General features: G+C 37.8%; 1 protein-coding gene across 5 annotated transcripts in view; it reads left to right on the forward strand.

The window, feature by feature from the left end:
- Window positions 1–27,614, forward strand: part of PHF20L1 (PHD finger protein 20 like 1) — an 86,397-nt gene that overhangs the window by 32,904 nt on the left and 25,879 nt on the right. For 3 of the 5 annotated variants that reach the window (XM_023248554.2, XM_023248556.2, XM_023248555.2), the window contains 6 exons: window positions 3,092–3,174; window positions 6,712–6,964; window positions 9,090–9,278; window positions 9,521–9,727; window positions 15,431–15,487; window positions 16,682–16,789. In XM_023248554.2, coding sequence (XP_023104322.2) covers window positions 3,092–3,174; window positions 6,712–6,964; window positions 9,090–9,278; window positions 9,521–9,727; window positions 15,431–15,487; window positions 16,682–16,789 — 897 coding nt within the window. Of the gene's footprint in view, window positions 1–3,091; window positions 5,256–6,711; window positions 6,965–9,089; window positions 9,279–9,520; window positions 9,728–15,430; window positions 15,488–16,681; window positions 16,790–27,614 lie in introns of those variants that run through there. The other 2 variants (XM_045050031.1, XM_023248557.2) reach the window with 2 other exon arrangements.

The following is a 27,614-nucleotide window of genomic DNA, read 5'->3' on the forward strand; positions in this document are numbered from 1 at the left end:
GAGAGCACAGATTTAACGACTTACTTTGTCCTTCCTGCCATTTGCCATCCCAGGGTTCTCTGGCCTCTGTTCTGTGCATTCCTATTAGCAGAGGCAGACAACTGTGATATTGCAGCTGAAGTACAGTATTGAGAAATTGCAACTTTGTGGGTGGGACTTAGGACTGTTTGGTATTCTACTTGTATCTGATATTTGCGTAACATCTTGAAACTGAATAATGCATTCTGTTAAGATCGTTACAGATATGTTCTTCTGGAGATGGACCTGTTTAGTGATATATAATTAATAAGCATTTTCAAAGAAGTAAAACTAACTTCATTTGTATCTCTTTCCTTTCACTTAATTCTTCTCATTTTCTAAGGATGTTGCATTTTTACCCAGAATATTCACAGGCCAGGAAAACAGATTTCGGACAGCCTCTTAAGGCAGCAGTAATCAGAGACCTTTCAGAGACTTTTATTTTTGTCCTCTTGTTTGTATCTGGTACCTCTTTTGTAAGATAGCATGTATACAAAGTGTGAAAAGCTTTTTCTTGATCATATTTGAGGCATTTGAATTCACTGAATTCCAAGTATTGCAATTTTCTAATCTGATTTTGAGTAGTTTTTATTAAATGCGCCATTACTTTTTATAAGAATATTACAAAGCTTTATTTTTCCATCACAAACCATTAGATGGGAATTGCTTTTAATTAATTGGGTCTATAATATTCTAATTTAAATTTGCAAATATGTCTCAATTAGTTTCTTTTAAAACTTGTAGTACCTTATTTTTGTAATTTGAGATCTCCTCCATGTATTGATGAGATTTAAGAAATATTTCTACCACCTCTATGAAAGGAAACAAAATATAAGATACATTTAATAGATTGAATAGGCAAATATTTGTCCTGTTTGAGTAAACATTAGAAGTGGAAACTCTACTCATTTCCCTGCAAAAGAACTTGGTTCCCTAATTATTTTTCTTTTTATTTCAGTAGTATTGATTCTTAAAAATATTAGCTAGAGAAGAAAAACCTAATGAACATGGTTTTAAATGTTAAGGAAATACACCATGCTACATCTGTCTCAGTCATCTAAAACTATGTTCAGATGTGATATTAATATAATCAGGATTGAATCTATGGTTTGTAAGATTTTGATAAAATTATTTCTATATTGGCTTTCCCCCCACCCCCGTTTAAATCTACATTTAATGTCGTGTGAGCAAACTATATAGATTGTTATCTCAGACTGGACCAAATACATTTTTAATATCAGTCACTGATCTGTCAAAAGTCAAAATCGTTGTGTAAAACAAAAGAAATGGAAAGCCCCTTTTCTATTTTAAATTACAATTCTGGGTGCTGGATATTCAACTTTCTAGAAAAGGAAAGGTGCTTTTGGCCTAATTTAACACTTGCCTGTAGTACTGCTTTAAGGATACGTCTTTAATATTTGAATTCCTACTTAGATCACTTAGCATCTTCAAGATAGTTACCTGAAAAAGCCAAGAGATGTTGCCACGTGGATAGCTCAATGTTATGTGGCATCTGGGGGCACTTTTTTCCCCTCCTATTAACTACACTGTATGGACCGCTTCAGGAGTCTAGGTGGTATAATTGCTGCAGTAAGTTAACTGTTACGTTGCTGATTGTTAAACAGGCTTCCTTTGAAGCAGAGGTTTTGTGTAGCCAACTTTGTTTAAAAAAATTTTTTTTTTAACATTTATTCATTTTTGAGATTGAGAGAGGCAGAGCATGAGCAGGGGAGGGCAGAGAGAGAGAGACACAGAATCTGAAGCAGGCTCCAGGCTCTGAGCTGTCAGCACAAGAGCCCAACGCAGGGCTCGAACTCACGGACCATGAGATCATGACCTGAGCTGAAGTCGGACACTCAACTGACTGAGCCAGCCAGGTGCCCCTTGTGTAGACAACTTTGTAATGGTAGAAATGATTTTTGGGGCCCTTTTATGTGCCCAGTGGTCATAAGCAAAGACATACTTGTATTATACAAGCGTTACAAACTTGGCTATATTGACAGTGCTTGTCAGGTGCTTAGCAAAGAATCTTGACCAAATAAATGCCTTTATTTATTTATTTATTTATTTATTTATTTATTTATTTATTTATTTAAAAAAATTTTTTTTACATTTTTTTATTTTTGATAGAGACAGCACAAGTGGGGGAGGGGCAGAGAGAGAAGGAGACAGAATTTGAAGCAGGCTCCAGGCTCCGAGCTGTCAGCACAGAGCCCGACGCGGGGCTCGAACCCATGAATGCAAGATCCTGACCTGAGCCAAAGTCGGATGCTTAACTTTCAGAGCCACCCAGGCGCCCCTAACTGCCTTTAATTTAGAAATTAAGACAGAGTTTTATTGTCTTATAAAGTTGAGTTATATACTCTGGGTAAAATATTCTGTCCTCGAAAATTGAGAATTAGTGATACACATTGGAGAAAACTGGAATTCCTAAATTATTTCATAGTTTATAGAATGAGGCTCTATAATATTAAGTTGAATGTAGGAAGGACCTGCACTTTTTCCCTCATTAACATAGAACAGATCCATCAGTGTTTTTGGCACTTTTGCAAGAAGATAAGGTACAGCAGGGTATAGGGATGAACCCATAAAGCTTTGGTCAAAGGATCCATGTGGAAATAAAAATTGAGAGTCGTCGTTTAGCTAATAATATAACAACAACAAAGTCTTCTAGATGTTTGGAAGGATTTCTCAAATCTTGATGTTAACTCTGTATTTCAGTTGTATAGACAAAGCCCATATTATGAGTATTAGTTAATCTAACCAATCTTCGGTTTCTAGACGTTAAGTCGTAGAATTAAAATGTGTATGCGTATGTTTTTTTTTAAGGATATCTTCAGGAGTAATTTTTTTTTTTTTTTTACAGAGAACTGATTGTGTAAAAAACTCAAGTTCTGATTCAGTCCCTTGAGTCATTATAAAGGGTGTTCATGTTTTTGACAAGTAAACTTTATATTAAATCCTCTATATTAAAAAGGATGGGGGATTTCAACTGCTAACATTTGGGGGAAGTTGATTATATCAGAAGCCAGTATTTTTTCTAATAAGCAATTTCTGTACAATTTTTCTCAAGGTTTGTTGGCATCCAAAGCTGTTGGGGTGGATGGTGCTGAAAAAAAGGAAGACTTCAATGAAACGGCTCCAATGCTGGAGCAGGTATGAAATGGTAGCATTTGATTTTTTTCAAGGTTCCCAACTGGAATGATCACGGAGCTATAGTATCCACGTAATTGAAATTGCCCTTTTGATTGGATATGGGAATAGGAAGCTAATTAATTGATGATATATTTTTAACTCTGCCTTCTCCGAGGTACACAGATAAACTACAGACTTTGCTAGTGTTTGTTTTCGGTAGACTGGCATTAAAGCCTTTATCTCCAACATTTGAAGGCCTGGAGACAGGCATCCCAGGGTATAAGCTTCCAGCTGGATCACCTTTAACTAGCTTACAAAAAGACCCTTACACAAATACTTTTCATTTGTGAGTTAAAACAGGGTTTTTGACATCTAATAAAGCTTCTTTTGTAAGAAGTTTCTTTTATATTGTAACAATTGGTGTTGTTAGACTGACTATGTGTTTTATGAATTGATCAATGAGCCATACATTTTTGCTAGGATGTATATTTTAATAACTACAAAAAAAAAAGAATTTTAAAAAACTATTAAGGGTCTGTCTTTAAACCACCTAATAGAGGAATTTAAAAGTGAAGGTTGCAGTTGCTAGATTTTGCCTTGGCTACCTTCAGATTCCCACAGTACCTGTACATAATGAACTGTGCATGCTTTTACATTCTCTAAGGGCTTAACTTCTTGGGCACTGTAAGACTATAAGAACACAGTAATAGCCATAACTGGATTTCCTTGGTTCTCCTGTTTTAAAATCTGAGCCTTAATGTAGTTTTAATATATCCTTTTTGTATTAATTTAATTTTCTTTATTAGTAGCCTAATAAAGAAGACTTTAAAATGAGTATCTTCTGCTCTTCTCTCTATGCGTTTTAAAAAATAGTCCAAATTTAATTGATATTGTATTGAGTTTTTCAGGGTTATTTTAGGCCTGATTTGATAACAGTGCATTGTTTTGGTGCCTCCATTAATGTTGTATGAAATCAATGGTCTTTTAAATTGATTAATATGTCAGCGAATCATACCTTCTGATTTTCTGTGATCATCAAGCGGTTAAGTCTCTGCCGTTATTGTCAGTATATCAACCAAATTTTAAGTGATTTTTTTTTACTGTGTATTACTATATTCAACGTCCCATATATAACAATATTTTGTATTTTCACCACTGTTTATGGTATTCTCAGAATGCAATAAATCAGGGACTTGGTAATAAAATGTTTCTGGAAAATTCATTACAATGTCAATCTTTCATGATGCACAATCCTGCTGCGGTGAATGTGATTGTGAAGATTACTTCTTCTATGTGGAAATTAGTGGCGAGGGCAGGGCTCATTTCAGAGAGAAGTACAGAAAACAGCATTCGGAAATTGAGTTTATAAAAAAAAGAAAGACAAATTGAGTAACTCGGCTGTTTGTTTGCATCATTAAGGCATTTTGAGAGTCCTTGCCAGTTTTGTAACAAAGAGACCAACAGTCATTACTGAAAACTTTGTAAATTATTTTAGATTTTTAAGGAACATGATGCTGTTCCCTCATTTTTTGTCATTCAGATTGATATCATTGTGAAAATGTTTTGTAACCCAACAATTTTTATGCTGTTCGCCCTGCTTCAAAGTTAAAAAGCCGAGTTATAAAACTCTTAATTACAAGTGCTGGTATGAACGATAGACTTAAAGGAGAGGCATCGATTGTCACTAACCTCTGTTGTCTTAATGAGTAAAATCATGAATGTCACTCATGACATAGATTTATAACAGGCCTATAGCCAGAACTTACTGTGCTAATGGATTTTCTTTATTGACACTTAAAAAAAAAAAAAATCAAACTGTGGTCTTGAACCCCAATTCTCAGATATTAATTATAGATTATTTAATTGTATTAGGGAATTGTCATGTTATATTTACTTTTGGATAAAACCTGCATTAGATGCATAATTCAGTAAGTTTTTAAAAATGTTAATTTGTCCTTGTTTAGAAGTTAAGCACCTTATCAAGATACTAATTTCAGTTTTCAATCTTGTTTCATAACTTTGTAACTTGAGAGTAATGGATGCTGTAGTGATGTCTCTCACATATGTGAAGATGAACAATAAAATTGTTTATTTACAAGTAATGGCTCTAATTACTTTTCTGGCAACACCTTTTATGATAAGTTTAGGGCTCCTTTCCATTTATGGAGTACTTTTTCAAACGATTAATCTGCACTTGTACACACGCATGATGAGTAAGTTCAAGACTAGAGATGATGACAACCGATTGAAGGGGATACTTGCCACCAGCCCTTTCTGTGGCGCGTCCAGCATGCCACCTGCAGAGCATCGCGAGGTGCTCTATCTACTTGGCACCCGCTGTGCATCAGACTTGGAGCGCCTTGTCCGTTAGCGGGAGCAGAAAGCTGTTTGGTCCCCAGACGATGCTCTTTCATGTTCCAGAGAACCACAGACTGCTGACCTGATGGTCATCCCTCATAAAAGATAAGGAAGTAAAAAGGGTTCCTGGGGACAAGCATGCTGTTCATAGCGTTAGCAATTTAAGTCTGTAGAGAGGCCTATCTTAGCACAGATTATTTTTTAAAAGGGTATCTCCTATTTTGTTCTCAGATCCGTGTATCAGAAAGAGATACAGCCCAGGCATTCCAACACCATAGATTGTAAATCCATCCGATGTGGCTATTCTCTGTTGTCTTTGGACACATTCACATAAATTTCTATATAATAGGGAGGAAATTATACTGCCAAATGAACCAAGATATCCTTTATGAAAGAACTGACAAAGTTCTAATTTTTTTTTAAAAGTATCAGTTGGCAGGAGGAAGGTAAAAATTCTCATCTAAGAATGCGACGTATTTTGTTTTTAAATCCAATGTTTTTAACTTACACTTGGTTTTACTCCTTGGTTTTTTTTGTTGTTGTTGTTGTTGCTTGTTTTGTATTGTTTTTTAGTCTTTTAACTCTGTACTGCTGGTGGCTTTGATTTCATGACGCACTATGCTTATGAAACTCTAGCTTTCAGCACTAAAATGAGTTAAAGATAATGTTTCGTTAATTTGGTCATTGTTTTCCTGTTGAGATCTTTCTTTAAAGGGAAGCTGTCTACTTAGACTTCTGCAGTCAACTTGATAAAGGAAATTGTTTTTTAACAAAACATCTAAAAGTCAGAAGCTTAAATGTATTCAATTAAACGCATCTGAACAGTGGAAATGCTGTTTATTTACCTGTTATTGACGTAGTTGGTAATTAAGTTTCAAAAGAGGTGTATTTCAGTCTAATACCGTGAAAATATTTGTCCGTCAAGCTATCATTTTATATTCCGAAAATATGATGAATAATACAGTTTTTTAAAAAAACCAAATGTAGACCCAAAGCCGACAGCATCCCTTTAAAGATAGCCTATTCAACTTTTAGTTAATAATTTGTGGGGTTCTTTTTGGTTTTTCATTTGTAATAGAAATGTTACATGTTGCTTAACAATGTTTTTGGATACTAAAGTTGCTTAACAATCAAAATAGAATACAAGAACAAAAATGAAGAAACCAAAATAAAAATATCAATTTTTTATTATTTATTCAGGCGATTTCACCTAAACCTCAAAGTCAGAAAAAAAATGAAGCTGACATTAGCAGTTCTGCCAACACTCAGAAACCTGCACTGTTATCCTCAACTTTGTCTTCAGGGAAGGCTCGCAGCAAGAAATGCAAACATGAATCTGGAGATTCTTCTGGGTGTATAAAACCCCCTAAATCACCACTTTCCCCAGAATTAATACAAGTCGAGGATTTGACGCTTGTATCTCAGCTTTCTTCTTCAGTGATAAATAAAACTAGTGAGCACAGATTTTTAAAAAATAGTTACTTATCCTATAAGATACATTAAAAACAGTTTGATTGTAGTTATATTGTATTTTTATGAAGTTGCTTTTTAAAAATTCAGACTTAAGTGGATCTGACAGGGAAGGCTTAAAACTATTTTCAGGGGCAAAAACCATATACGTTTCTGACTGATTGACTGTACAGAGACTGTACATTTCATGGCGCAAATTCTGTAGTTTGACTCTCCTCGATTAATAGTAATCCGAGCACAATGAGAGGCCTGATTCATTACAAAAAACCAAACCAAAACAAGGAGCTAGGAAGAGACTCACACTGGATGTTTTTCCTCAACTCCTAAGACTGTTCTCATGGGTAGATTTAGTTCTTGTTCCCAGTTGTCTGTAGCCCCCCGCGATAGGTTTTATTCATTCTTGTTCTGGGATTTGGAGTTCAGACTTCCGTGTATTCTTACTGAGGAAGGGAGAAGAACGCTTCCTTCATCTTATTTTTAAAGATTTTACTGTTTCGGTACCACGGATCTTTCAAGAGTTAACTTAGTCTTTTTAAAAATAGCCTTCCAACGTGGGTCTGGATATATAAACGGAGATTTGTACGGACCTGCTGCTTCTCTGGTTAGTTCCGTATTCTCAGTTAGAGACGGTTTGAAAAGCTGTGACCTGGGAAGTCGCTGGATAAAAGACACTTCCCTTCGGCAGTTCACACAAGCGAACTAGTATCCTGATTCGTAAGTGAAGACACATGTTCTTAGGAACTCTTCCATATCATGTTTTCTACAACAATTAAAAATGTTGGCATCGAGGAGACTTTCATCAGCCAAATATAGTCTCTCTCTCCCAATTCAGTTGCCATATTTTCTACCAAACTGTATTTTTGAATTTTTGAGCAGGCGTTGGTATTTTTTTTGTTTTGTTTTGTTTTGTTTTGGTTTTGTTCCTTTTAATAAATGGGTAGGGAGAATGGGAACAGAAAGACTCAGTCGTTCCTCGTAAGCTTCATTTCATTTTGGCATTTGCCACGAAATAACATAATGTTGTTAGTAGTCACCACAATGTCACGTGACATTGATAAGTATTTTATTTTGAAATGGTTTTATATTTTGGTATTATAGCCACAGTGTTACAGCAATTGAATTTTATTCTTTCATTCTTTTTTCAATTATCACCATGTCTTTTTTTTTTTATTTTGATTTTTGTAACATGATTTTTAAGGACCCAAAGCATCAACCACTCTTATTTCCTCCTTCTCAGTTAACATGAGTATACTGGCCTGTGTAATCCTGTCTGTTCTAAATTCTTCAACATGTTTACATGCCCCGTAGAAAGAAGAAAACTAAAGGTTAAAAAAAAAAAAAACCCACAGATTTCCAAACTTTTGTGTTACCTAGCTAGAAGATGCTTAATTGACCCACCAAATTAGTTATTTAAAAAGAAAAAAAAAAAAAATGAGGGCAAGAATGAACAGTGTTCTATCTTAAAGTCCTCATTATTTGCCTATAATAAGTACTTAAAGTTGTTTGTGTTCAATTTTTTTTAATGAATCAGGCCCAAAATGTTTATAAAAATCCATTTGTGGGAACGAGGGTGGGATAAACTTAATGTACGTTAGTTTTATTTTGGCAAGTAAAGCACTGACTCTACAATGCATGTCAGATTTTTGTCACCTATGCCCCCTGCCTTTTTGTCCCTTAGAGTTTCTAGATTTGTAATATAGCTAAAGAGATCTATCTATCTATCTATCTATCTCTCTATATATATTTAATTTTTTTAAAAAATCTCAGCTATACAGACTATTTTCCCAAAGGAAGAATGGCAACTAACACAATGATCTACAATTAGAGAATTAACTGTAGACTGTCACTTGGGAAACTACCTGAAATCCATGTTCCATGTTATTTTCTTTTGGTTCTAGTAGGCCTTAGACCTTAGAAGTTTTGATTAGCTTTTTGTGAATGAGGGCACAGTTTTTGCCTTTGATTACTTTTGGAACATGCCGTTCCTTGTGGATACCTAACACCATCAGAGGGCAGAATTTGAATCATTTTTCCCATTTATCTCCTTAAATATTATAAGATGATCCTGGCATGTATCTGCTTCGTGAACATTGAAGATCTTTTTCTAGGTTCTCCACAGCCTGTGAACCCCCCTAGACCTTTCAAGCATAGTGAGCGGAGAAGAAGATCTCAGCGCTTAGCCACCTTGCCCATGCCTGATGATTCCATAGAAAAGGTTTCTCCTCCCTCTCCAGCCACTGATGCGAGCATGTTCTCCATCAGTTCTCAGAGTCAGCAAGAGTCTTCAGTACCAGAGGGTAATGTATATTGATTTCGTATAGAACCAAACATAAAAGAGATAAAGATTATTAAAATATTAAGAAGTTACTACTTTTTCCTTCTTCCATCTTTTAGACTTAAAAGCACTTTGTTTACAAATATTTATTGAGTGCCCTTAGGTCAGGCGAGATTTGACGCAGATAACGTTTTACTCCACGTTGATACTTACCGAGCCCGTCGACCTCTGTTAATATTCTGTTACATCCTTTATCTTGTGTAGTGCCCGATGTTGCACATTTGCCACTCCAGAAGCTGGGACCCTGTCTCCCTCTTGACTTAAGTCGTGCCTCAGAAGTTTCGGCACCGCCCGCCCCAGAGCCCGTTTGTCCTCATGAATGTCCCAGGCCAGAAAAGGAAGACGCACAGATGCTTACGAATCCCTCTTCCAGAGCGATAGCTGATGGAAAAGGAGCTCCAACAGCATCAGGTAAAAAAAAATAATCATGAAAATAAAGATTCATTTTATAAGGAGGTAGGCTTGCACTTAGAGGGCATAGACGCTCCGATGTTTGCTTCCGTGACTTTAACATGTAATTCCTCTTCATAGATGCTCTTATGTAACGTCTACGGGAGAGAGGGTTTCACTTTAAAGTTCTTTTGTGCAATCATTTACCATCAGCCTCCCTGGACTGACTTCCTGTTTTGTCATTTTAATCTACTTCCTTCTCCTTGCTTCTTTCTTTATATCCTGTTTTTGTTTTTAATTAAAAATAGGAATTGTTAGAGCTGACTATAATGACATAAGTTCTTGGGTTTGAAGCCAGAAAATACCTAATGGGATCGGTATTCAGGTTTAAGGGTTTGAATAGAATTTAGTATTTAAGAAACACGTGGCTTAAATTTAACTGTATACCTCAAATATAACCCCCTATTTGCAGGCACACTCTCCGTAATTTAAATGTCCTTTGTTACGAAGTCATCTGGGGAGCCTAATGTGCAAAAGCAGCCAGTAACACATTTTGGGGACAGTTTTATGATACTGTAACCTATGATATGGTTACATTATTTTATTTGGAAGTCTTACAAGATTTTAACCTCAACCAAAGAGTATATATGATTTAAAGAAGGCGAATACTAACTTCATATGTTCTTCTAGTAAATTACTAATTGGGAGATAGAGGGATGAAGGAAGTCGGAATTGAGCCAGTTCAGAGCTGGAGAAAAATGTAAGACTGTTTCTTGATCTGCAGCCCAGAGCATGAGGGCTGATTGTTTTAATAGCACCCGCCCTGGAGTCACTTTATCTACCAACTCATCAGATGAAGCAGAAAATAGAGCTTGCTCTTTCCTGGTGGTGGCACGTATGAAAATAAAATGATTGAAGTAACTTACCTTTTAGATTACTGCCTTTACCTTCTTTCAAAGTAAAAATGTAATATTAAATACACAGTTTTCTGCAGTTTGATTTTATCAATAAAGATTGAAGTCCTTTTGTTTCTGTATTTTGTTTAAAAATTCCAGTGCCCAAATGTGAAGATTTGTAGGTTTTGAAACATCTGTCATTTCCCAAGTCCCATCCATTGCCTTTTGACTTTTTTCCAAGCGCCTTCTATCCATAGGGTAATTTTTCTTTTCCCTTTTCCCACAAAATTCCTGAATTACCTTGACTCTCTGAGATATTTTTCCTGATGAAGGTCTTACACAGTTGGTTAATAATCTGGACTTTTTCGTGGTACTGAATATATGAAAAGTATGTTAAAGTTATAATCTATATCCATCGGGGAAATTATTTTCAGATGTGCCTTTGACGATATTTGTATTTTCTCTAAACACATACATATATATTCTAATCGTAACGTGACTGAAACGTAGACCAATGTAAACAGCTATATAATAATGAAGAGTGATTTTAGATTACATATCCTAAAATGTCAAAGTAGTGATGGCACATGAAGTAGAATCCTTGGTTGAAATGACTTTACTTCTAACCAGAGTGTTAGCCTCGTCTTTTGTTAGAATTTCTAGCTTATTTGCGGACTTACTGCTAATTACGACTGGGGTGTGGTTCTTGTTTCTCATAATAGTGTGTGTGTGGGGGGGGGAAGGCATAATATTCTTCTCCTTTTTAAGAGTTAGAGATAACTTTGAGAAAATCAAAGTAGTAGGACAGTATTCTGGAGAAGTGAATGGTAGAGAGGAGCTGAGATTTGTAAGACGACGAATTTGTAGATGCGTTGACGGGTGAGGATCTTCTGGGTGTGCCGACAGCTGGCAACCTTCATTGCTTAAATCAAGGAAGTGCATGGCTTAAATGTTAATTACTGAAAGGCCGTTTATTAGAGGGTTGAACACAGTCACAGTATTCGAATGTGGCATGATGGGGGTTCTGATTTATTTCTGTTAACTTCTTGTAATTTTTTATTTTTGGAGGAAGTAGTGAAATTCAGGTTGTATTTTAATTGGACGCCTTTTTATTAAAACTTTGTGAGCCTCTCTGACTTGCATTAACATTCTGAGTCATTGGCATGCTTTTATCTCTTACCAGTTTTGTTTCCTACCTTCTTTCCACTGTTTTACAGTCTTGTTGGACTTCTGTAGTCTTTCATGTAGAATCACAGTGACAGCTGTTTTTGTTTCTGTCGTGTTTTGTTGTTTTTTTAATATATGCATGTGTGCTTGGTTGGTTGGTTTCCATCTTCATTAATAAAAGGAAATTTTGTTACTTCCATAGCAAGCGTTATTTACTCGAACTTGAGTCAAAGACTTTTCCTGGGGTGTTTTTGTCAGATTGAAACTCTTGGGTTGTTGAAGAGGAGGAGGATGTTAGTCATAAGCCGGGAAATAGTTGAGCAGACTTAGATGTTTATTATTCATGTGTCCGAGGTACACGCACTGTTGAGTTTCGCAGTCCTGGTAAAGGATTCATGAGATTATGCAAATTATCACATACACCTGTTCTGAAAGGTTAAAACCTTTCACAGTAGAGATGAGGCGTTTGAGGCCATCCTTCTGCGTTCTTTCACGGGCGAGCGTGCCCACGTTCTGTCTAGTCTGGGTTAAGAGTGCTACTGCTGCCCACGTTACCGAAAAACACCAGTGGTACCCTGGTAAAAACCGATGCCTTTGTTCTCATTTTACTATTAGAGTGCTGTATGTAATGGAGCCGACCAGTTTTAGGTTAGGATGAGTCTTAGTTTTGTTGCCGTCTGGAAACGTTTGCTCATTTTCTCATTTATCTACCGAGTGTGTGTGTAGCAAATACTGAATTACTCCAGCCTCTTTAAGGAGTTCAAAGATGTTGAAGCTCAGTGGACGGAAGGGTGAGCCAGTAATTATCACAGAACCTCTGACGCGTGGGCCGCTTGCCTGTGCTGTGGTGCAGTGCTGGCACTTTAAATAGATGAGTTTTAGTCCAGTGCCTTACCTCGACTTTGCATTTACTCTGTAAGAGACTTGGGGTTTTTTAAGTGTTTTTCAGTTTCTTCCCTTGTTATTTGATTTGTTTATTTATTTCAGAATGGGGCAAAACAAAACTACAGCCAGGGACCCCACAATCTGCTTCTACTCCCACACCAAATGTTCCCGGCCCCTACGGAGCCTGGGGTTTCCATGGAGAGGCTCAGGGATAGCCTCGTTTTCCAGCCAGAGGAATTACAGATACTCAGCCTCCTGGAAGGGGCTTGAGAAACAGTGTGCGCCGCCGGGTTTTCCGTTGTGTGCGAGCAGACACGGTTCAGAGACCTACCTCCCTGAAGGGCCCTGTCTGTTTCCATTGCTCATATTTTCGGCTTTTGTAGTCTGTGTTAGACTCTCCTGTCATATGTGGTTTGAAGAGAATGTTGTGTTGAAAAAATTGAGCTTAAAAATCACACTTCAATAAATCGAAGGCCTCATTATTTGGCTCCCAAATTCCAGCACACGGGGAATCCAAGGATGAGGGAATGAACTTCTCATAAAACAGTTTTTTCTCTTGAATTCTAGAACAGATCAATTTTATTTGTCTATTTAGGTGTGTTTTTAGAAGTCCAGCCATCATCATTGCACGTATGAATATTTTAATATCTATGCATACATAAAATGTTGACATCCCTTTGTCAGTCCCTCAGTGTTACGTCTGAAATCGTATCAGTTGAGAAATCTAAAGGTTTAGGAACCGCTGGAACATGTGAAAAGTGTACGTAGACCTGATCCTGCGGAGAGCACTGTTGTGTTTTGCCGGCCCGTGTTCCCCGTGTTCCAGAGTGTTCCGGAGCAGACGCTCCCAGCCAGTGCGTTTGCCCTCCCGAGTACCTGAGGGCTCCCACACACAGCCCCAGGCGCACAGGCAGCCCAGGAAGCAGTTTTCCTTTGAATCACCCTGGATTCAGTGCCCGGGATGGGGGAGACCTTCAAGGCGATAATCAAGATCAAGTGCTGCTCCCGAGCTTGCGTGTGCCATCACTGAGGACTGAGAAAGCTTCTTTCGCACTCTCGGTCTTGTAAACGTCTTACTATTTTCAGCCAAAACGCATCAAACATGTAGACTTTTTATGGTGCGGTAATTAGTAGTTAATAAACAGTAATTATTTTTGTCAATTTTTTTTTAAGTTTATTCATTTTTGAGAGAGAGAGAGAGAGAGCAAACACAAGCAGGGGCAGGAACAGAGAAAGGGGGACACAGAATCCGAAGCAGACTCCAGGCTCTGAGCCGTCAGCACAGAGCCCGACGTGGGGCTCGAACCCACGAACTGTGAGGTCATGATCTGAGCCGAAGTCGGATGCTCAACCGACCGAGCCACCCAGGTGCCCCAATAAACAGTAATTATTAAAGGAAGTGATGCATTTGTTCAGGAGTCTTGACAGTAAGGAAATTCACTTGTATTTCTCTTTGTGCTGATGTTCCTTTCATTTTTTTTCTTGTGAAAGATTTTTTGTTTTTTTGTCACAGAAACTATCAGTATTCTTACTTAATTTAAAACTTATTAGAGTTTTTGTATTTCTATTAAGTTTTTAAATTGTATAAAATATTTGAAGTAAGGTGCTAGCTTTTTTTTTTTTTTCTTTGATTCTGTATTGGAATGTCTTGAAAAATCAGCAGCTTTGTAAATGGCGATATTAAAGCATAATAGACCGAAATTGTATATTAAATGTACTATAATATTTCTCTTAGATTAACCTCAGATACACATAAGATATTAGCACTGGAAATGATTGAGTATTGAGTTGAGAAGCTTGGTTAAATGTCGGTGTGTCAGCTATACCATTATTGAGAGTACTGGTTGAAAAGATATTTTGGAATATTAGTTAATAGTACCCAAATCATTAAGGTTGAGTATTTTTAATGTGCAAATAGGCCTCTGTGTTTTCCTTTTAGAGAAAGACCAAAAATGATTTGTAAAATAATTGTTTTGGCTTTTATCATTACCTAACAACACGTTCATGATGGAGTTCAAAGGTACTAGCTTAGTTTAGGCAACAGAAGTTAAATATCAGTTTAAAAATTTTAAACAGATTTGTTGAAAACCACTATCCTTTAATAAGAAGTTTAATTTTTCCTCTGGATGACCTAAAGAGCATTCGTGTCATAATTGTCGCAGAAGCAGAAATGTTCCACGGACCTACCACTTGGGTGCATTTCAGCCTCAGGATTGCCAAAGGCTGTGATGCCAGAAGAGATCTTTACTGATTGCTCAGTGCATTCATCTGTCTTTTTAAATGTTTGAACCCATGTTCATGCTCTTTCTAAAAAGGATGTAGTCTTCAGTTATTACCCCACCACAGAGGAGAAACTGAAAAAACAAAAAAACAAAAAACACTGATTATTATTAGTCAAACACTGGTCTAAACATCTTACGGATTTTGACTCACATAATACTGATAACGATGTGAGATAGTCATTCCTATCTGGCGGAGAAGGAAACCGAAGCACAGACGAATTAAATGATTTGCTCAAGGCCAAGCAGTTAACACATGGTGGAGCCAAGATTTTAACGTGGGTAGTATGAAGAAACAAAAATCATCCTTCGTGTATCAGTTTTGGGGAGCGAGAAGTCCCACCTCTTTGTTACTAGTTCAGGCAATAAAATAACGTAGACCCTTAGGAGAAAAGAGTCTTAAGTAGACTTCTGTGAGCACTTGTAATGTAAACTATTGTCCCCTACTTTTAACCGCTTCTGACTAAACTTAACGTATTTTTCCCCTAAACCTGCAGGACTATCGAAAACAGAAAAAAAAGTGAAATTGGAAGAAAAAAGCTCAACAGCATTTGGTATGAACAGAAAGTAATCTTTAAGCAAAAGACTATAGATGGCTTGGCAGCGGGAGGACGTAGTCTGTCCCCTACTTTTTACCTGTTAGTGCTCCTTTAGGTGTCAGTGACCATCCGGGTTCGTATTTATCAGTGCTGTTCAGTTCCACATACGTATTTCTTAAACACATATTTTCATAGTATTATGTGTATTTTTTGTTGACGGAGTCGAAGGCTTCCTCTGAGAATTTTGTGTTTCTGAACATCTTTGTAGGATGGCTCTTTAAAAATAAGCCACCGGCTAATATTGTTGGGACTTAGGGCATGGATGGTAAATTAAAAGAGTCATTTTTCTCAGACTTTCTTCTTTAACTGACCTTATAAAAACGTCAGTGAGTTTTCTGCTTTCTTTTCTGTCTTCTGTGCTATAATAATGAAACATTTTACAGTAATGGATGATAGTCTTAAATATTCTGTAGATTAGCCAGCTGGAGTTGGGTCCCTGAGAGTGGATTAAATATGTTTGATAAATTGTAGGCTACATCATTCTGATTTGGAACAGTAGTTGAGTCTATGTGATGAGTCAGTTTTAAGTAGAATACCCTAGGATATTGCTTTCACATCCATTCCTTTTTTTTTTTAAAGTACACGTGAATGGGAAGAAGGGTATTTTAAACTTCGGGGGAAAAATCAGTTTAAGTAAGTCAGTTTTTGCTCTGTGTTCCTGGCCTTCATTGTACACACTGGGAAGTATTGGAAGACTGAAGGAATTACTTACGGATTGATCTAGTTTTTTATTGTTCCAAAGGAAAGAATTTCATTACGTTCTTTTTAAAATCTGATACATTTTCTCATTAAATTCTCCGTGGAAATGCTGAGTCTCCTCAGTCAAGTCTTTCTTAAATTATGGAATTTCTTTCTTGCCACATCAGGGAACTGAGTATATTACTCATTTAAGATTTTAACTACTGTCTGTGTTAACTTCAAGGTGTCAGGAGTTGGGATTTCTCAACACTGCTAATGAAGACCCCCTCTTAGAGCCCAATAAGCTAATCAGGAGTTCCAGACCCATGACAGGAACAGTTTAATTGAATCCATCCACTGGGCAGGTGACTGGAATAGCTGATTAAAACATAAATGCTGCTTTTAGGTTAACCACAGAGCAACGACTCCAGATCAGTCACGATGGCTAACTTTGTCACTCCTGTCATATAGGTAAGAGAAGAGAGAAGGATAAGGAAAGAAAAGAGAAGAAAGACAAAGATCACTACAAACCAAAACAGAAGAAGAAAAAGAAAAAGAAAAAGAAATCCAAGCAGCATGGTAAGTACGCTAAAATGGTGATTACTGTGTCTTAAAATTCTCAGATTCTGTCGCTTTTTCTGTGTTCTTCCACCAAAATGGAGATAGGACAAGATCCTCATGTTGTTGAGGACCTGGGAAGTCCCTGTAGATTGTCTTTGGCTTTTGCCAGGTTTGAAAATCTGTAACAGTGTTCACTGTAGTCTGTGAATTAGTCCGTCTGTACACCAGTCATCACAGCCGATTAGAGATTCTCATTTCCGGCATTATGGGGGACTAGATACCCTTGTCAAGTATGCTTCAGTATACTGAAGGAATTATTTTCAGTCGAGAATTACAATCCCTAGAATTAGCTTTCAAAAGTGAGGATTAAATAAAGCCATTTGTAGAAACAGTTGAAAAAATGATTTTTATTATCAACAGCCTGTCTAAAGGATATGTTCTTAACCCTGTACTTGAAGGCTGAAGGAAAATGATGACAAAGGAGGGTTTGAGATGTCGGAAGAAATGATAAGCAAAGAAAATGTAAATACGTGAATAAATCTGAACATTGATTATATAAGTCATTTTGAGTTGTGGGCAGAAACAACAAAATGTTAGAGAACAGAAATGTGTACCAATAATAACAGCTTTTAAATTGAGAGGGGCATATGTGTATTTCAGTGTTTTAAAGGTCTTGTTTTGGAAGAGGAAAAGAAAGAAATGTATTGCTTGAAGACTCCAACAGGTTAAATCTGCAGTGTAGAATTGCTAACATGAACACTAAAAGAATGGAAACATGGGGTATAACTTCCAGAGTAACAGTAAGAAAATGTAATGAAAAACCCATCCAAAGGAAGGTGATACAGAAAGAAAAACATCAAAGAAGAAAAATACAAATTACAAAATAGTAGACATAAATCCAAATATATCCATAATTATAGTGAGAGAGATGATCATAATTGATTTAAAAAATCCAGTTAAAGGTTATTTTTAACAGACCAATTTAAATATAGGAATAGAGAGGACAGCAATGTTGGGGGGTGGGGGGAAAGCATGGGAAAAAATGTGAGCAAATACAAACCCAGAGGAAAGTTGGAGTAGATACATTCATGTCAAAGAAAATAGTCATTAAAGGAAAAATCATTTCTAGAGATAGGCGACTATGTAATGGGAAATGTTCAATTCACTTTATATCTTTCTAGATGTAAAATTTCCACATTTTATTACTGAATAAATTCATCATATCTCTCGTAGTAATTAATGAACAAAACTCAAAAGTATTCTGTAAGGAAAAGAAAGGTGGTGGCAGCACAGGTGACCTCACAGTCCCTGTCAGGGACGCTGAACTCAGCAGCTGCAGAGCAGAAGGGTTTTCTCAGTCGCCAGCATGTATTACAGATGACTGCCGACAGCCCTGAGCAGATGTCGGCGCTCTCTAGAGATGGGGTGACGCAGACTACGCTTTCTGACTGCGGTAGACTTAAGTCAGTGTTAAAAAGATACCTAGAAAAACCTCGTATGTTTAGAAATCATGCCACACATTTTTAAATAATTCATGGATCAGAGAATGGTATCAGAAGGAAGGTGAGATGTTAAGAACTTATGAGATGATGAAATTACATATCGAAACTTGAGAATGTGGTTAAGATGGCACTTTTAGAAGAGTATGTATTGTCATAGATAGTTTTGTTAGAAAAGAAGGCTGAAAGTCAACTAAGCCTTTAGCTTAAGAAGTTAGACATGAGCAGGTTCAAAAAAAGTACTAGTAAATAAACATTCAAGTAGAAATTAGTGAACTACAAATAAAATTCTAGAAAGAAATAAAAAATGCCAAAATTAATTGATTAAAAACTAATAGAATGAGCAAACCACTGGGAACACTGGTTAAGGAAGAAAGACAAAATGCACAAATAAGTGAGATTAGAAACCAAAGGGAATATAACTACAGATGTTCCAGACCTAAAACGAAGAAAATATAAACAACTTTATGCAGTGAACTTGAGAGGTGTCAACCTGAATAGTCCTCAAACCTGAAAAGAAATTTAATTAGTATTTTAAAATCTTGCCACAAAGAAAAAGCCCTGACCCAAAAAGTTTTGTTGCCAATTTTTACCAACTGTTAAAGGAATAGATTATTCCAAACTTACATAAATTATTTCAGAATTAAAAAAAAGAGAGAACATTCCTTTAGTAGGGAGAATAGTGTCCCTCGAAAATCTACGTCTAACTCTCGGTCCTTGTACCCGTGAATGTGACTGTATTTAGAAGTAAGATCTTGGGGCGCCTGGGTGGCGCAGTCGGTTAAGCATCCGACTTCAGCCAGGTCACGATCTTGCGGTCCGTGAGTTCGAGCCCCGCGTCGGGCTCTGGGCTGATGGCTCGGAGCCTGGAGCCTGTTTCCGATTCTGTGTCTCCCTCTCTCTCTGCCCCTTGCCCGTTCATGCTCTGTCTCTCTCTGTCCCAAAAATAAATAAACATTGGAAAAAAAAAAAAAAAAGAAGTAAGATCTCTGCCGATGTGATTAAGAATGAGATAGTCTGGGGGCGCCTGGGTGGCTCAGTCGGTTGAGCGTCCGACTTCGGCTCAGGTCATGGTCTCACGGTCTATGAGTTCAAGCCCCGCGTCAGGCTCTGTGCTGGCAGCTCAGAGCCTGGAGCCTGCTTCAGATTCTGTGTCTCCCTCTCTCTCTGGCCCTCCCCCGTTCATGCTGTGTCTCTCTCTGTCTCAAAAATAAATAAACATTAAAAAAAAAAAAAAAAGAATGAGATAGTCTGGGGGGCTCCTGGGTGGCTCAGTCATTTAGGCGTCCGACTTCAGCTCAGGTCATGATCTCACGGTCGGTGGGTTCGAGCCCCCCGTTGGGCTCTGCGCTGACAGCTCAGAGCCTGAAGCCTGCTTCGGATTTGGTGTCTCCCTCTCTCTCTCTGTCCCTCCCCCACTTACACTCTGTCTCTCTCTGTCTCTTGAAAATAAATAAATGTTAAAAAAAATTAAAAAAAAATAAAAGAATGAGATCATCTGGGATTTGAGTGGATACTAGAGCCAATGAAAAGGAGGGGGAGATTTGGAACCCACAGGGGAGAAGGCTGTGTGAGGACACAGGCAGCGATCGGAGTGATGCCGTCCCAAGCCAGGGCACTCAAGCCACCAGACACCGCAAGAGGCAAGGAAGGATTTGCCCCTAGATACTTGTGAGGGAGAGGGCCCTGTTGACACCGAATTTTTGACTTCTGGCCTTCAGAACTATGACAGAATAAACTTCTGTTGTTCTGATCCACCAAGTTCGTGATAATTTGTTGGAGCAGCCCTAGGAAACTAATACAACTCCGAATTCATTTTAGATTATTTAAATAACTTGGCTCAAAATCAGAAGAGAACAGTATGGGAAGGCTCAGTTCTAGGCATTTCTCATTTGTGGACATAGATACAGAACTCACGAGCAAATGTTACGGAATTAAGTCCAGCAACGTATTAAAACCTATGACCACATAGGGTTGGAATGCACAGTTGGTTTGACATTAGAAAATCCATTGGTGAAATTCACCACAGTAACAGTTGAAGGACGACAAACATTACTGTCTTCCTATATGTAGAAAAACCATTTGATACATCCATGTGTCCTTACACGTAGCAAAAAAAGTTACGACTAGCTGATTATAAAACTTTATTTAGAAACATTAAAGAAGGACTAAATACATGGGAGATAATTCACGTTCATTGGTTAGTAGATTCAATATTGAGAGGATGTCACTTCATGCTAAATAAATTTACAGGTTCAGTGCTGATTTTAAAACTTAACAGTGGTAAAGAGCCTAAAATAAAATAGCCAATCTTGAAGAAGAATGAAGAGAAGAATTACCATTTCACAATAGTTTAAGGCAGTGAGGCATTGGGAAAGAATAGACGTATTGATTAAGGACAGGCTAATCCAAAACATATACAAGTATAAAACCTTGGTTTGTACAGAGCTGGCATTCTTAGATTAGATAAAGGGTGAGCTTTTCAGTAATTGGTATGGGAACATTTTTATTCCCTAAAAATGAAATTGGACTACTACTTAACACCGTACCCAGAAATCAGTTCCAGGATGATTAACGATGAAATGTGTGGAAGACAAAACTGTAAACCTTTGAAAGGCAGTATAGGAAAGCATCTTTATGATCTTTGAGTAGGGAAGGATTTCTAAACAAAAAGTGCTAATCTTAAAGAAAGGGGTTGAAAATTTGACTAGACTGAGCTTGGCGGGTTACACTTGAGAGGGGTCCAGCGACAACTAGATAAAGCAGAAGAAAGGATCCATGAACTCAAAGACAGAGCAGCAGAACTCATCCAGTCAGAGCAGCAAAAAGAAAAAATGAAAACAAGTTACAATAGATTAAGGGGCTATGGGACAACATCAAATGGACTAACCTTTACCTTATGGGGGTCCCAGAAGGTGAAAAGATAATTCATGCAAATGGAAATCAGAAGAAAGCTGGAGTAGTTATATTCCTATCGGACAAAATAGACTTGAAAACAGGCAGTAATAAGAGGCAAAGATAGGTGCCACATAGTGATAAAGGGGTCAGTCCAACAGAAGGATACGAAATTCATACATACTTATGCACCCTACATAGGAGCACCTAAATACAGAAGGCAACTATTGCCAGATCTAAAGGGAGAAGTACACAGCAATACAATAATAGTAGGGTATTTTTAACATTCCACTTCTATCAATGGATAGACCATCCAGACTGAAAATCAACAAGGAAACCACCTTAAATGACATGTTAGATCAGATGGACTTAACAGATATATTAGAACATTCTGTCCCAAAGGAGCAGATAACAAATTCTTCTCAAGTGAACGTGGAACATTTTCCAGGTTAGATCATATGTTAGGCCACAAAAGAAATCTTAATAAATTTAAGGGGATTTAAATCCTATGAAGCATTTTTTCTGATCACAATAAATAGTATGAAACTAGAAATTAATTAAATGGAGAAAACTGGGAACTTCACAAATATGTGGAGATTAGACTACATACTCCTGAACAATCAGGGAGTCAAAGAAGAAATCAAAGGAGAAATAAAATGCCTCAAGACAAACGAAAATGAAAATACGCCAAAATTTGTGAGCTATAGCAAAAACGATTAAAAAAAATTTTTTTTAATGTTTATTTATTTTTGAGAGAGAGAGCATGAGCAGGGGAGGGGCAGAGAGAGAGAGGGAGACACAGAATCTGAGGCAGGCTCCAAGCTGTCAGCATGGAGCCCGATGCGGGGCTTGAACTCATGAACCGTGAGATCATGACCTGAGCTGAAGTCTGACGCTTAGCCGACTGAGCCACCCAGGCACCCCACAAAAACAGTTGTAAGACAGGAGTTCCTAGGGATAAATGCTTACTTCAAGAAACAAGAAAAGTCTCAACCTAACTATTCATCTCAAGGAAATAGAAATAGCAGAAGAAACAAAGCCCAGATGTAGTAGAAGGAAGGAAATAATAAAGATTAGAACAGAAATCAATGAAATAGAGACTAAAAAGACAGTAGACAAAATCAGCAAAACCAAGATACTGGTACTTTGAAAAAGCGAACAAAATTGATAAGCCTTTAACTAGATTTACCTGGAAAAGAGCAGAATCAAATAAATAGAATGGAACAGGAGATGTTACAACTGATGTCATGTATTTAAAGATTTGTCAGGCACTATTGTGAGCAATTATATGCCAACACATTGGACCACTTGGAAGAAATGGATAAATTCCTAGAATCATACTAACTACCAGCACTAAATAAAATGAAATAGAAAATCTCAATCGACCGATTACTAGTAAGGAGATTGAATCGTAATCAAAAACCTCCCAACAGAGAGAAGTCCAGGCCTCACTGGTGAATTCTACCAGGTATTAAAAGAAGAATTAACACGAGACTCTTCTCTCAAAGTCTTGCAAACTCTTCCAAAACACAGAAGAGGAGGAAACTCTTTCAGACTTGTTTTGTGAGGCCAGCATTACCCTGGTGGTACCAAAAGCAGATAAGGACACTTTAAGAAAATTATAGGCCAGTATCCCTGAGGAACACTAATGCAGAAATCATCAACAAAACGTTACCAAACCAAACTCAGTAATCTACTAAGTGGATCAGACACCATGATCAAGTGGGATTTATTCTAAGGATACAAAAATGGTTCAACATCTGCAAATAAGTCGGTGTGATATGCTACATTTACCAAATAAAGGATAAAAATCATATCATCTCAATAGATGAGGAAAAAGCATTTGACAATATTCAGTATTTATTTATGATAAAAATGCCCAACAAAGCAGTACTATATATAGAAAACTCTAAAGACTCCATCAAAAAACTATTAGAACTAATAAGCAAATTTAGCAGATTTGCAGGATACAAATCAATATACAAAAATCTTGCATTTCTGTACGATAACAACAAACCACCTGAAAGAAATGAAGAAAGCAATCTTATTTACAACTGTATCAAAAAGAATAAAGTACTTAGAAATAAACTTAACCAAGGAAGTGAAAGACCTGTGTATTTAAAAAAAACAACAACAAAACTATGAGATGTTAATGAAAGAAATTGAAGAAGATGCAAGTAAATGGAAAGATATTCTGTGCTTGTGACCTAGAAGAATCAGTATTGTTAAAATACCCATACTACCCCAAACAATCTACAGATTCATTGCAATCCCCATCAGCATTCCAAGGGCATTTTTCAGAGAAGTGGAATAAATAATCCTAACGTTTGTGTGGAACCACAAAAAAAGCCAAATAGCCAAAGCAACCTTTGAGAAAGAACAAAGCTGGGGCATTGCACTCTGACTTCAAACTGTACTACAAAGCTACAGTAAATAAAACATGTAGCATAAAAACATACACCTAAATTAATGGAAGATATATAGCCCAGAGGTAAAATCTCACGTATGTGGTCAACTTATGACCGTGGAGTCAAGAATATACAATAGGGAAAGGGCAGTTTCTTCAATAAGTAGCACTGGGAATACCAGACAGCTACATGCATGAAAATGAAACTTGACCACTATCTTCTACCAAACACAAAAATTAACTGAAGGTGGATTAAAGATGTGAACATAAGCCTTGAGACCATAAAACTCCTAGAAGAAAACATAGGTGGTAATCTCCTTGCCATAGGTCTTGGTGATGAGTTCTTAAATCTGCTACCAAAAGCAAAAGCAACAAAAGCAAACGTAACTGAGCAAAAATAACATCCTGCTAAAAAGCTTCTTCACTGCAAAGGAAACCGTCAACAAAATGAAAAGGCAGCCTACTGAATAGGAGAAAATATTTGTAAATCATACGTCTATTAAGGGGCTCATATCCACAATATATAGAAAACTCATACAACTCAATAGCAGAAATACAATTCAATTAAAAAAAATGGGCAGTAGATCTAAACAGACATTTTTCCAAAGACATACAGATAGATAGATGGCCAAAAAAGGTGCATGAAAAGATGCTCAACATCGTTAATCGTAACAAAGATGCAAATCAAAACCACAATGAGCTATCACCTCACACCTGGTAGAATGGCTGTTGTCAAAAGACAAAAAAACAAGCAAACAAAAAAAACCAAGTGTTAGTTTGAATGTGGAGAGAAGGGAACTCTTGTGTACTATTGGTGGGAATGTGAATTGGTGCAGCCACTGTGGAAAACAGTATGGAGGTTCATCAAAACATTAAAAATAGAATTACCGTGTCTAGCAATTCTACCATGGGCTCTTTGTCCAAAGAAAACAAAAACACTAACTTGGAGAGATATTTGCACCCCCGTATTCATTGTAGCATTATTCACAATAGCGAAGATATGGAAACAACCTAAGTGTCCATTGATGGATGAATGGTTAAAGAAATTGTGGTGTATACACACACACACAAGTCAGTCCTTAGGAAAAGAAGGAAATCTTGCCTTTTGTAAGAACGTGATGGACGTTGAGGGCTCATGCTACATGAAGTAAGTCAGAGAAAGACAAATACCACATCCTCTCATTTGTATGTGGAATCTTAAAAAACAAAAAACCAAAAAGGAACAGCGTATAGATATGGAGAACAGATTATTGGTTGTCAAAAGCAGGGGACGAGGATGGGGAAATGGGTGGGGATATCAAAAGATAAAGCGAAAAAAAATTAAAAGAAATTCCCTTACAGAGAACAAAAGGAAAACCTTAAATAGAGTGAAAAGACAACACAAGCCATGAGAAAATACTGCACCACCTATATACCTGACACAGGATTCGAATCTATTTCAAACTTACAAGTGAAAAATAGAAAAATATCCAGTGTGAATATGGGCAAAGATGTTAGTAGGTACTTCACAGAATTGAAAATCTTCAAATGATAACATGAATATGTAACATGACACCCAATCTTATGAGAAGCTGGGTTCGTGTAATTTTGAGAACCCAGTGGACTCTCTTTCCCAGCTGCTAGACAGGCAAAAATTACAAGGTGGGCGTGTCAGATGTCACTGAAGCAGTGGAGACCACCGTCCAACCCCTGTGGAAAACGGCCGGCCGTCGGCAGGTTGTGCTTGCCACGTACCTACAGTGCCTCACTAAGCTCACGGGACCCATCAGGAGGCATTTACAAGAATGTCCATATCTGCACTGGCATTGGCCCAAGTGTCCATCAGAAGTCACACATCCATTCCTTGGAATCCATATCACTTCGTAAGTAAACGAATTATATCCACAGGAATCCCAGGAACAAAATGATGAGCTAAAAATCAAGTCATTGAAGAAGAAGACGTGTGATATTTTATTTACGGAAAGATCAAAAAGTTGTAACATGAAACTGTGATAGAGATGCAAAATAGTGAGAGCATATGGTAGCAAGAAGTAGCAGAAGCATAAAGAAAAGCAAGAGCATGGGAAACTTTCCAATGGTGTTGTATGGAAACCAGTTTGACAATAAATTTCATATTTAAAAAAAAAAGAAAAGAAAAGCAAGAGAATGGTGAGCAGAAATTCAGGACCTTGGTAACCTCTGGGGTGGGGAAGGGAAGTCATCAGTTCAAATCGGAAAATGGTACCAGCGGGAACTTCAGAAGTGATGATAATATTCTCTTAAACTGCATTGCATGATGGGCACCCAAGTATTTTGTGTTATTGATATGCTTTATGTCCTACCTGGGTTTTTTTCGTATTTATGAAACACTTTTTTTTTTTTCATTTTTATTTATTTTTGAGAGACAGAGCACAAGTGGGGAGGGTCAGAGAGAGAAGGAGACAGAATCCAAAGCAGGCTCCAGGCTCCGAGCTGTAAGCACAGAGCCCGACGCGGGGCTCGAACTCACAAACCGTGAGATCATGACCTGAGCCGAAGTCGAACATTTAACTGACTGAGCCACCCAGGCGCCCCTATGAAACACTTTTAAAAACCAGTTTTAAAAACTGTAAAGCCAACTGGGAAATTTCAGAGTGACTCATTGATGGTAAATTCTTCAGACTTTTAACTCTGTGAAGTTTCTGCATTCTCTATCTCTAAAGCTGCCAGAGTAAATACGAAGACATAGGATCAAACAGAATTGAAAAGCTTTTTGAAACCACTTTCCAGAGAGTGTCTCAAACATGTCCGGGCCTTCCTGTGCCTACACTGCCCCTTGTCCCTTCTCCCCTCACCCCACCGCTTCACGTAGAGCTCTGTGGGGCCTAGACTCCAGAGAACCTTAAAGTCAGGAAATTCTGGCACTTCAGAAACAAAAACCAGTAAGCACAAACCAGTGTGATTCAGGATTACCCTCCCGGGAGGATGAATCCTAATGCAGGCGTGAGACAAGCTTCAGACTGCAGGTAAAATGGCCAGGGGAACTCCCAAGTGACCAGAGGCTGTGGGGATTTGGTGGCCTTAGGTACTGCTGGGGGACAGGAAGTGCCCAGGGCCGGAAGGGCCGGCTGTTCAAGTCCCTGTGTGCCATGTCAGCAACAGGTCTGTTCCAGGACTCGCTGGCAGACACACAATCCTAATATGCTAGCCTCCCGAGAAAGTGGGGGAAAGATAACAGGGAGGGGCTGGCAGGGAACAAGTGAGGAGTGGGCCTCCCTTGGCTGCGCAGTGAGAGAGCATTTATGAGGATGCAGGGAGTGGTGGTCTGGAGGAAAGGAGGCTGATCAGGATTAGTAAGACTTGGAGAAAAAATTGGACATTTGCACCACTGAGTCGTGTTCCGCTAGCCCTAGTTTTAAAGAGCCATTAAAAAGTAATCTTGGAAAACACGTTAATATATTTTTATTTTTTAATTAAAAAGAAAAGAACTTTATTTTTTTTTTTACATATTAAAATCGGACCGACAGGGGCACCTGGGTGGCTCAGTCGGTTAAGCGTCCGACTTCGGCTCAGGTCATGATCTCGTGGTCTGTGAGTTCGAGCCCCACGTCGAGCCCCGCGTCGGGCTCTGTGCTGACAGCTCGGAGCCTGCTTCGGATTCTGTGTCTCCCTCTCTCTCTGCCCCTCACCCACTTGTGCTATGTCTGTCTCTATCAAAAATAAATAAATGCATAAAAAAATGTTTTTAATAAGTAAAATCAGACCTATGAATGAAAATCTTAACTTTGTAGATGGAATCCTGGCAAATACTTAAAGATGCACAGAAGCTATGCTCTTTATGCACTTTATACTCAGCAGGTGCAGTGCTGGATAATCACCGGCATCCTTGCAATTGATGATCACTTTGACAGTTTATTCTGGGCTATTGATATTCATCTTGGATGTGACACTCCTCTCCACATCAAATTAGGAGGGTAGTCTTTAAGCTGGAAATGGGGGGTTTTAAATAATTGTAAAGACATCTTAATTTTAAAACATTCACATTATTTTTCCGGGGCACCTGGATGGCCCAGTCAGTAGAGCA

This window comes from Felis catus, chromosome F2 (genome assembly GCF_018350175.1).
Source record: "Felis catus isolate Fca126 chromosome F2, F.catus_Fca126_mat1.0, whole genome shotgun sequence".
NCBI classification, from domain to species: Eukaryota; Metazoa; Chordata; class Mammalia; order Carnivora; family Felidae; genus Felis; species Felis catus.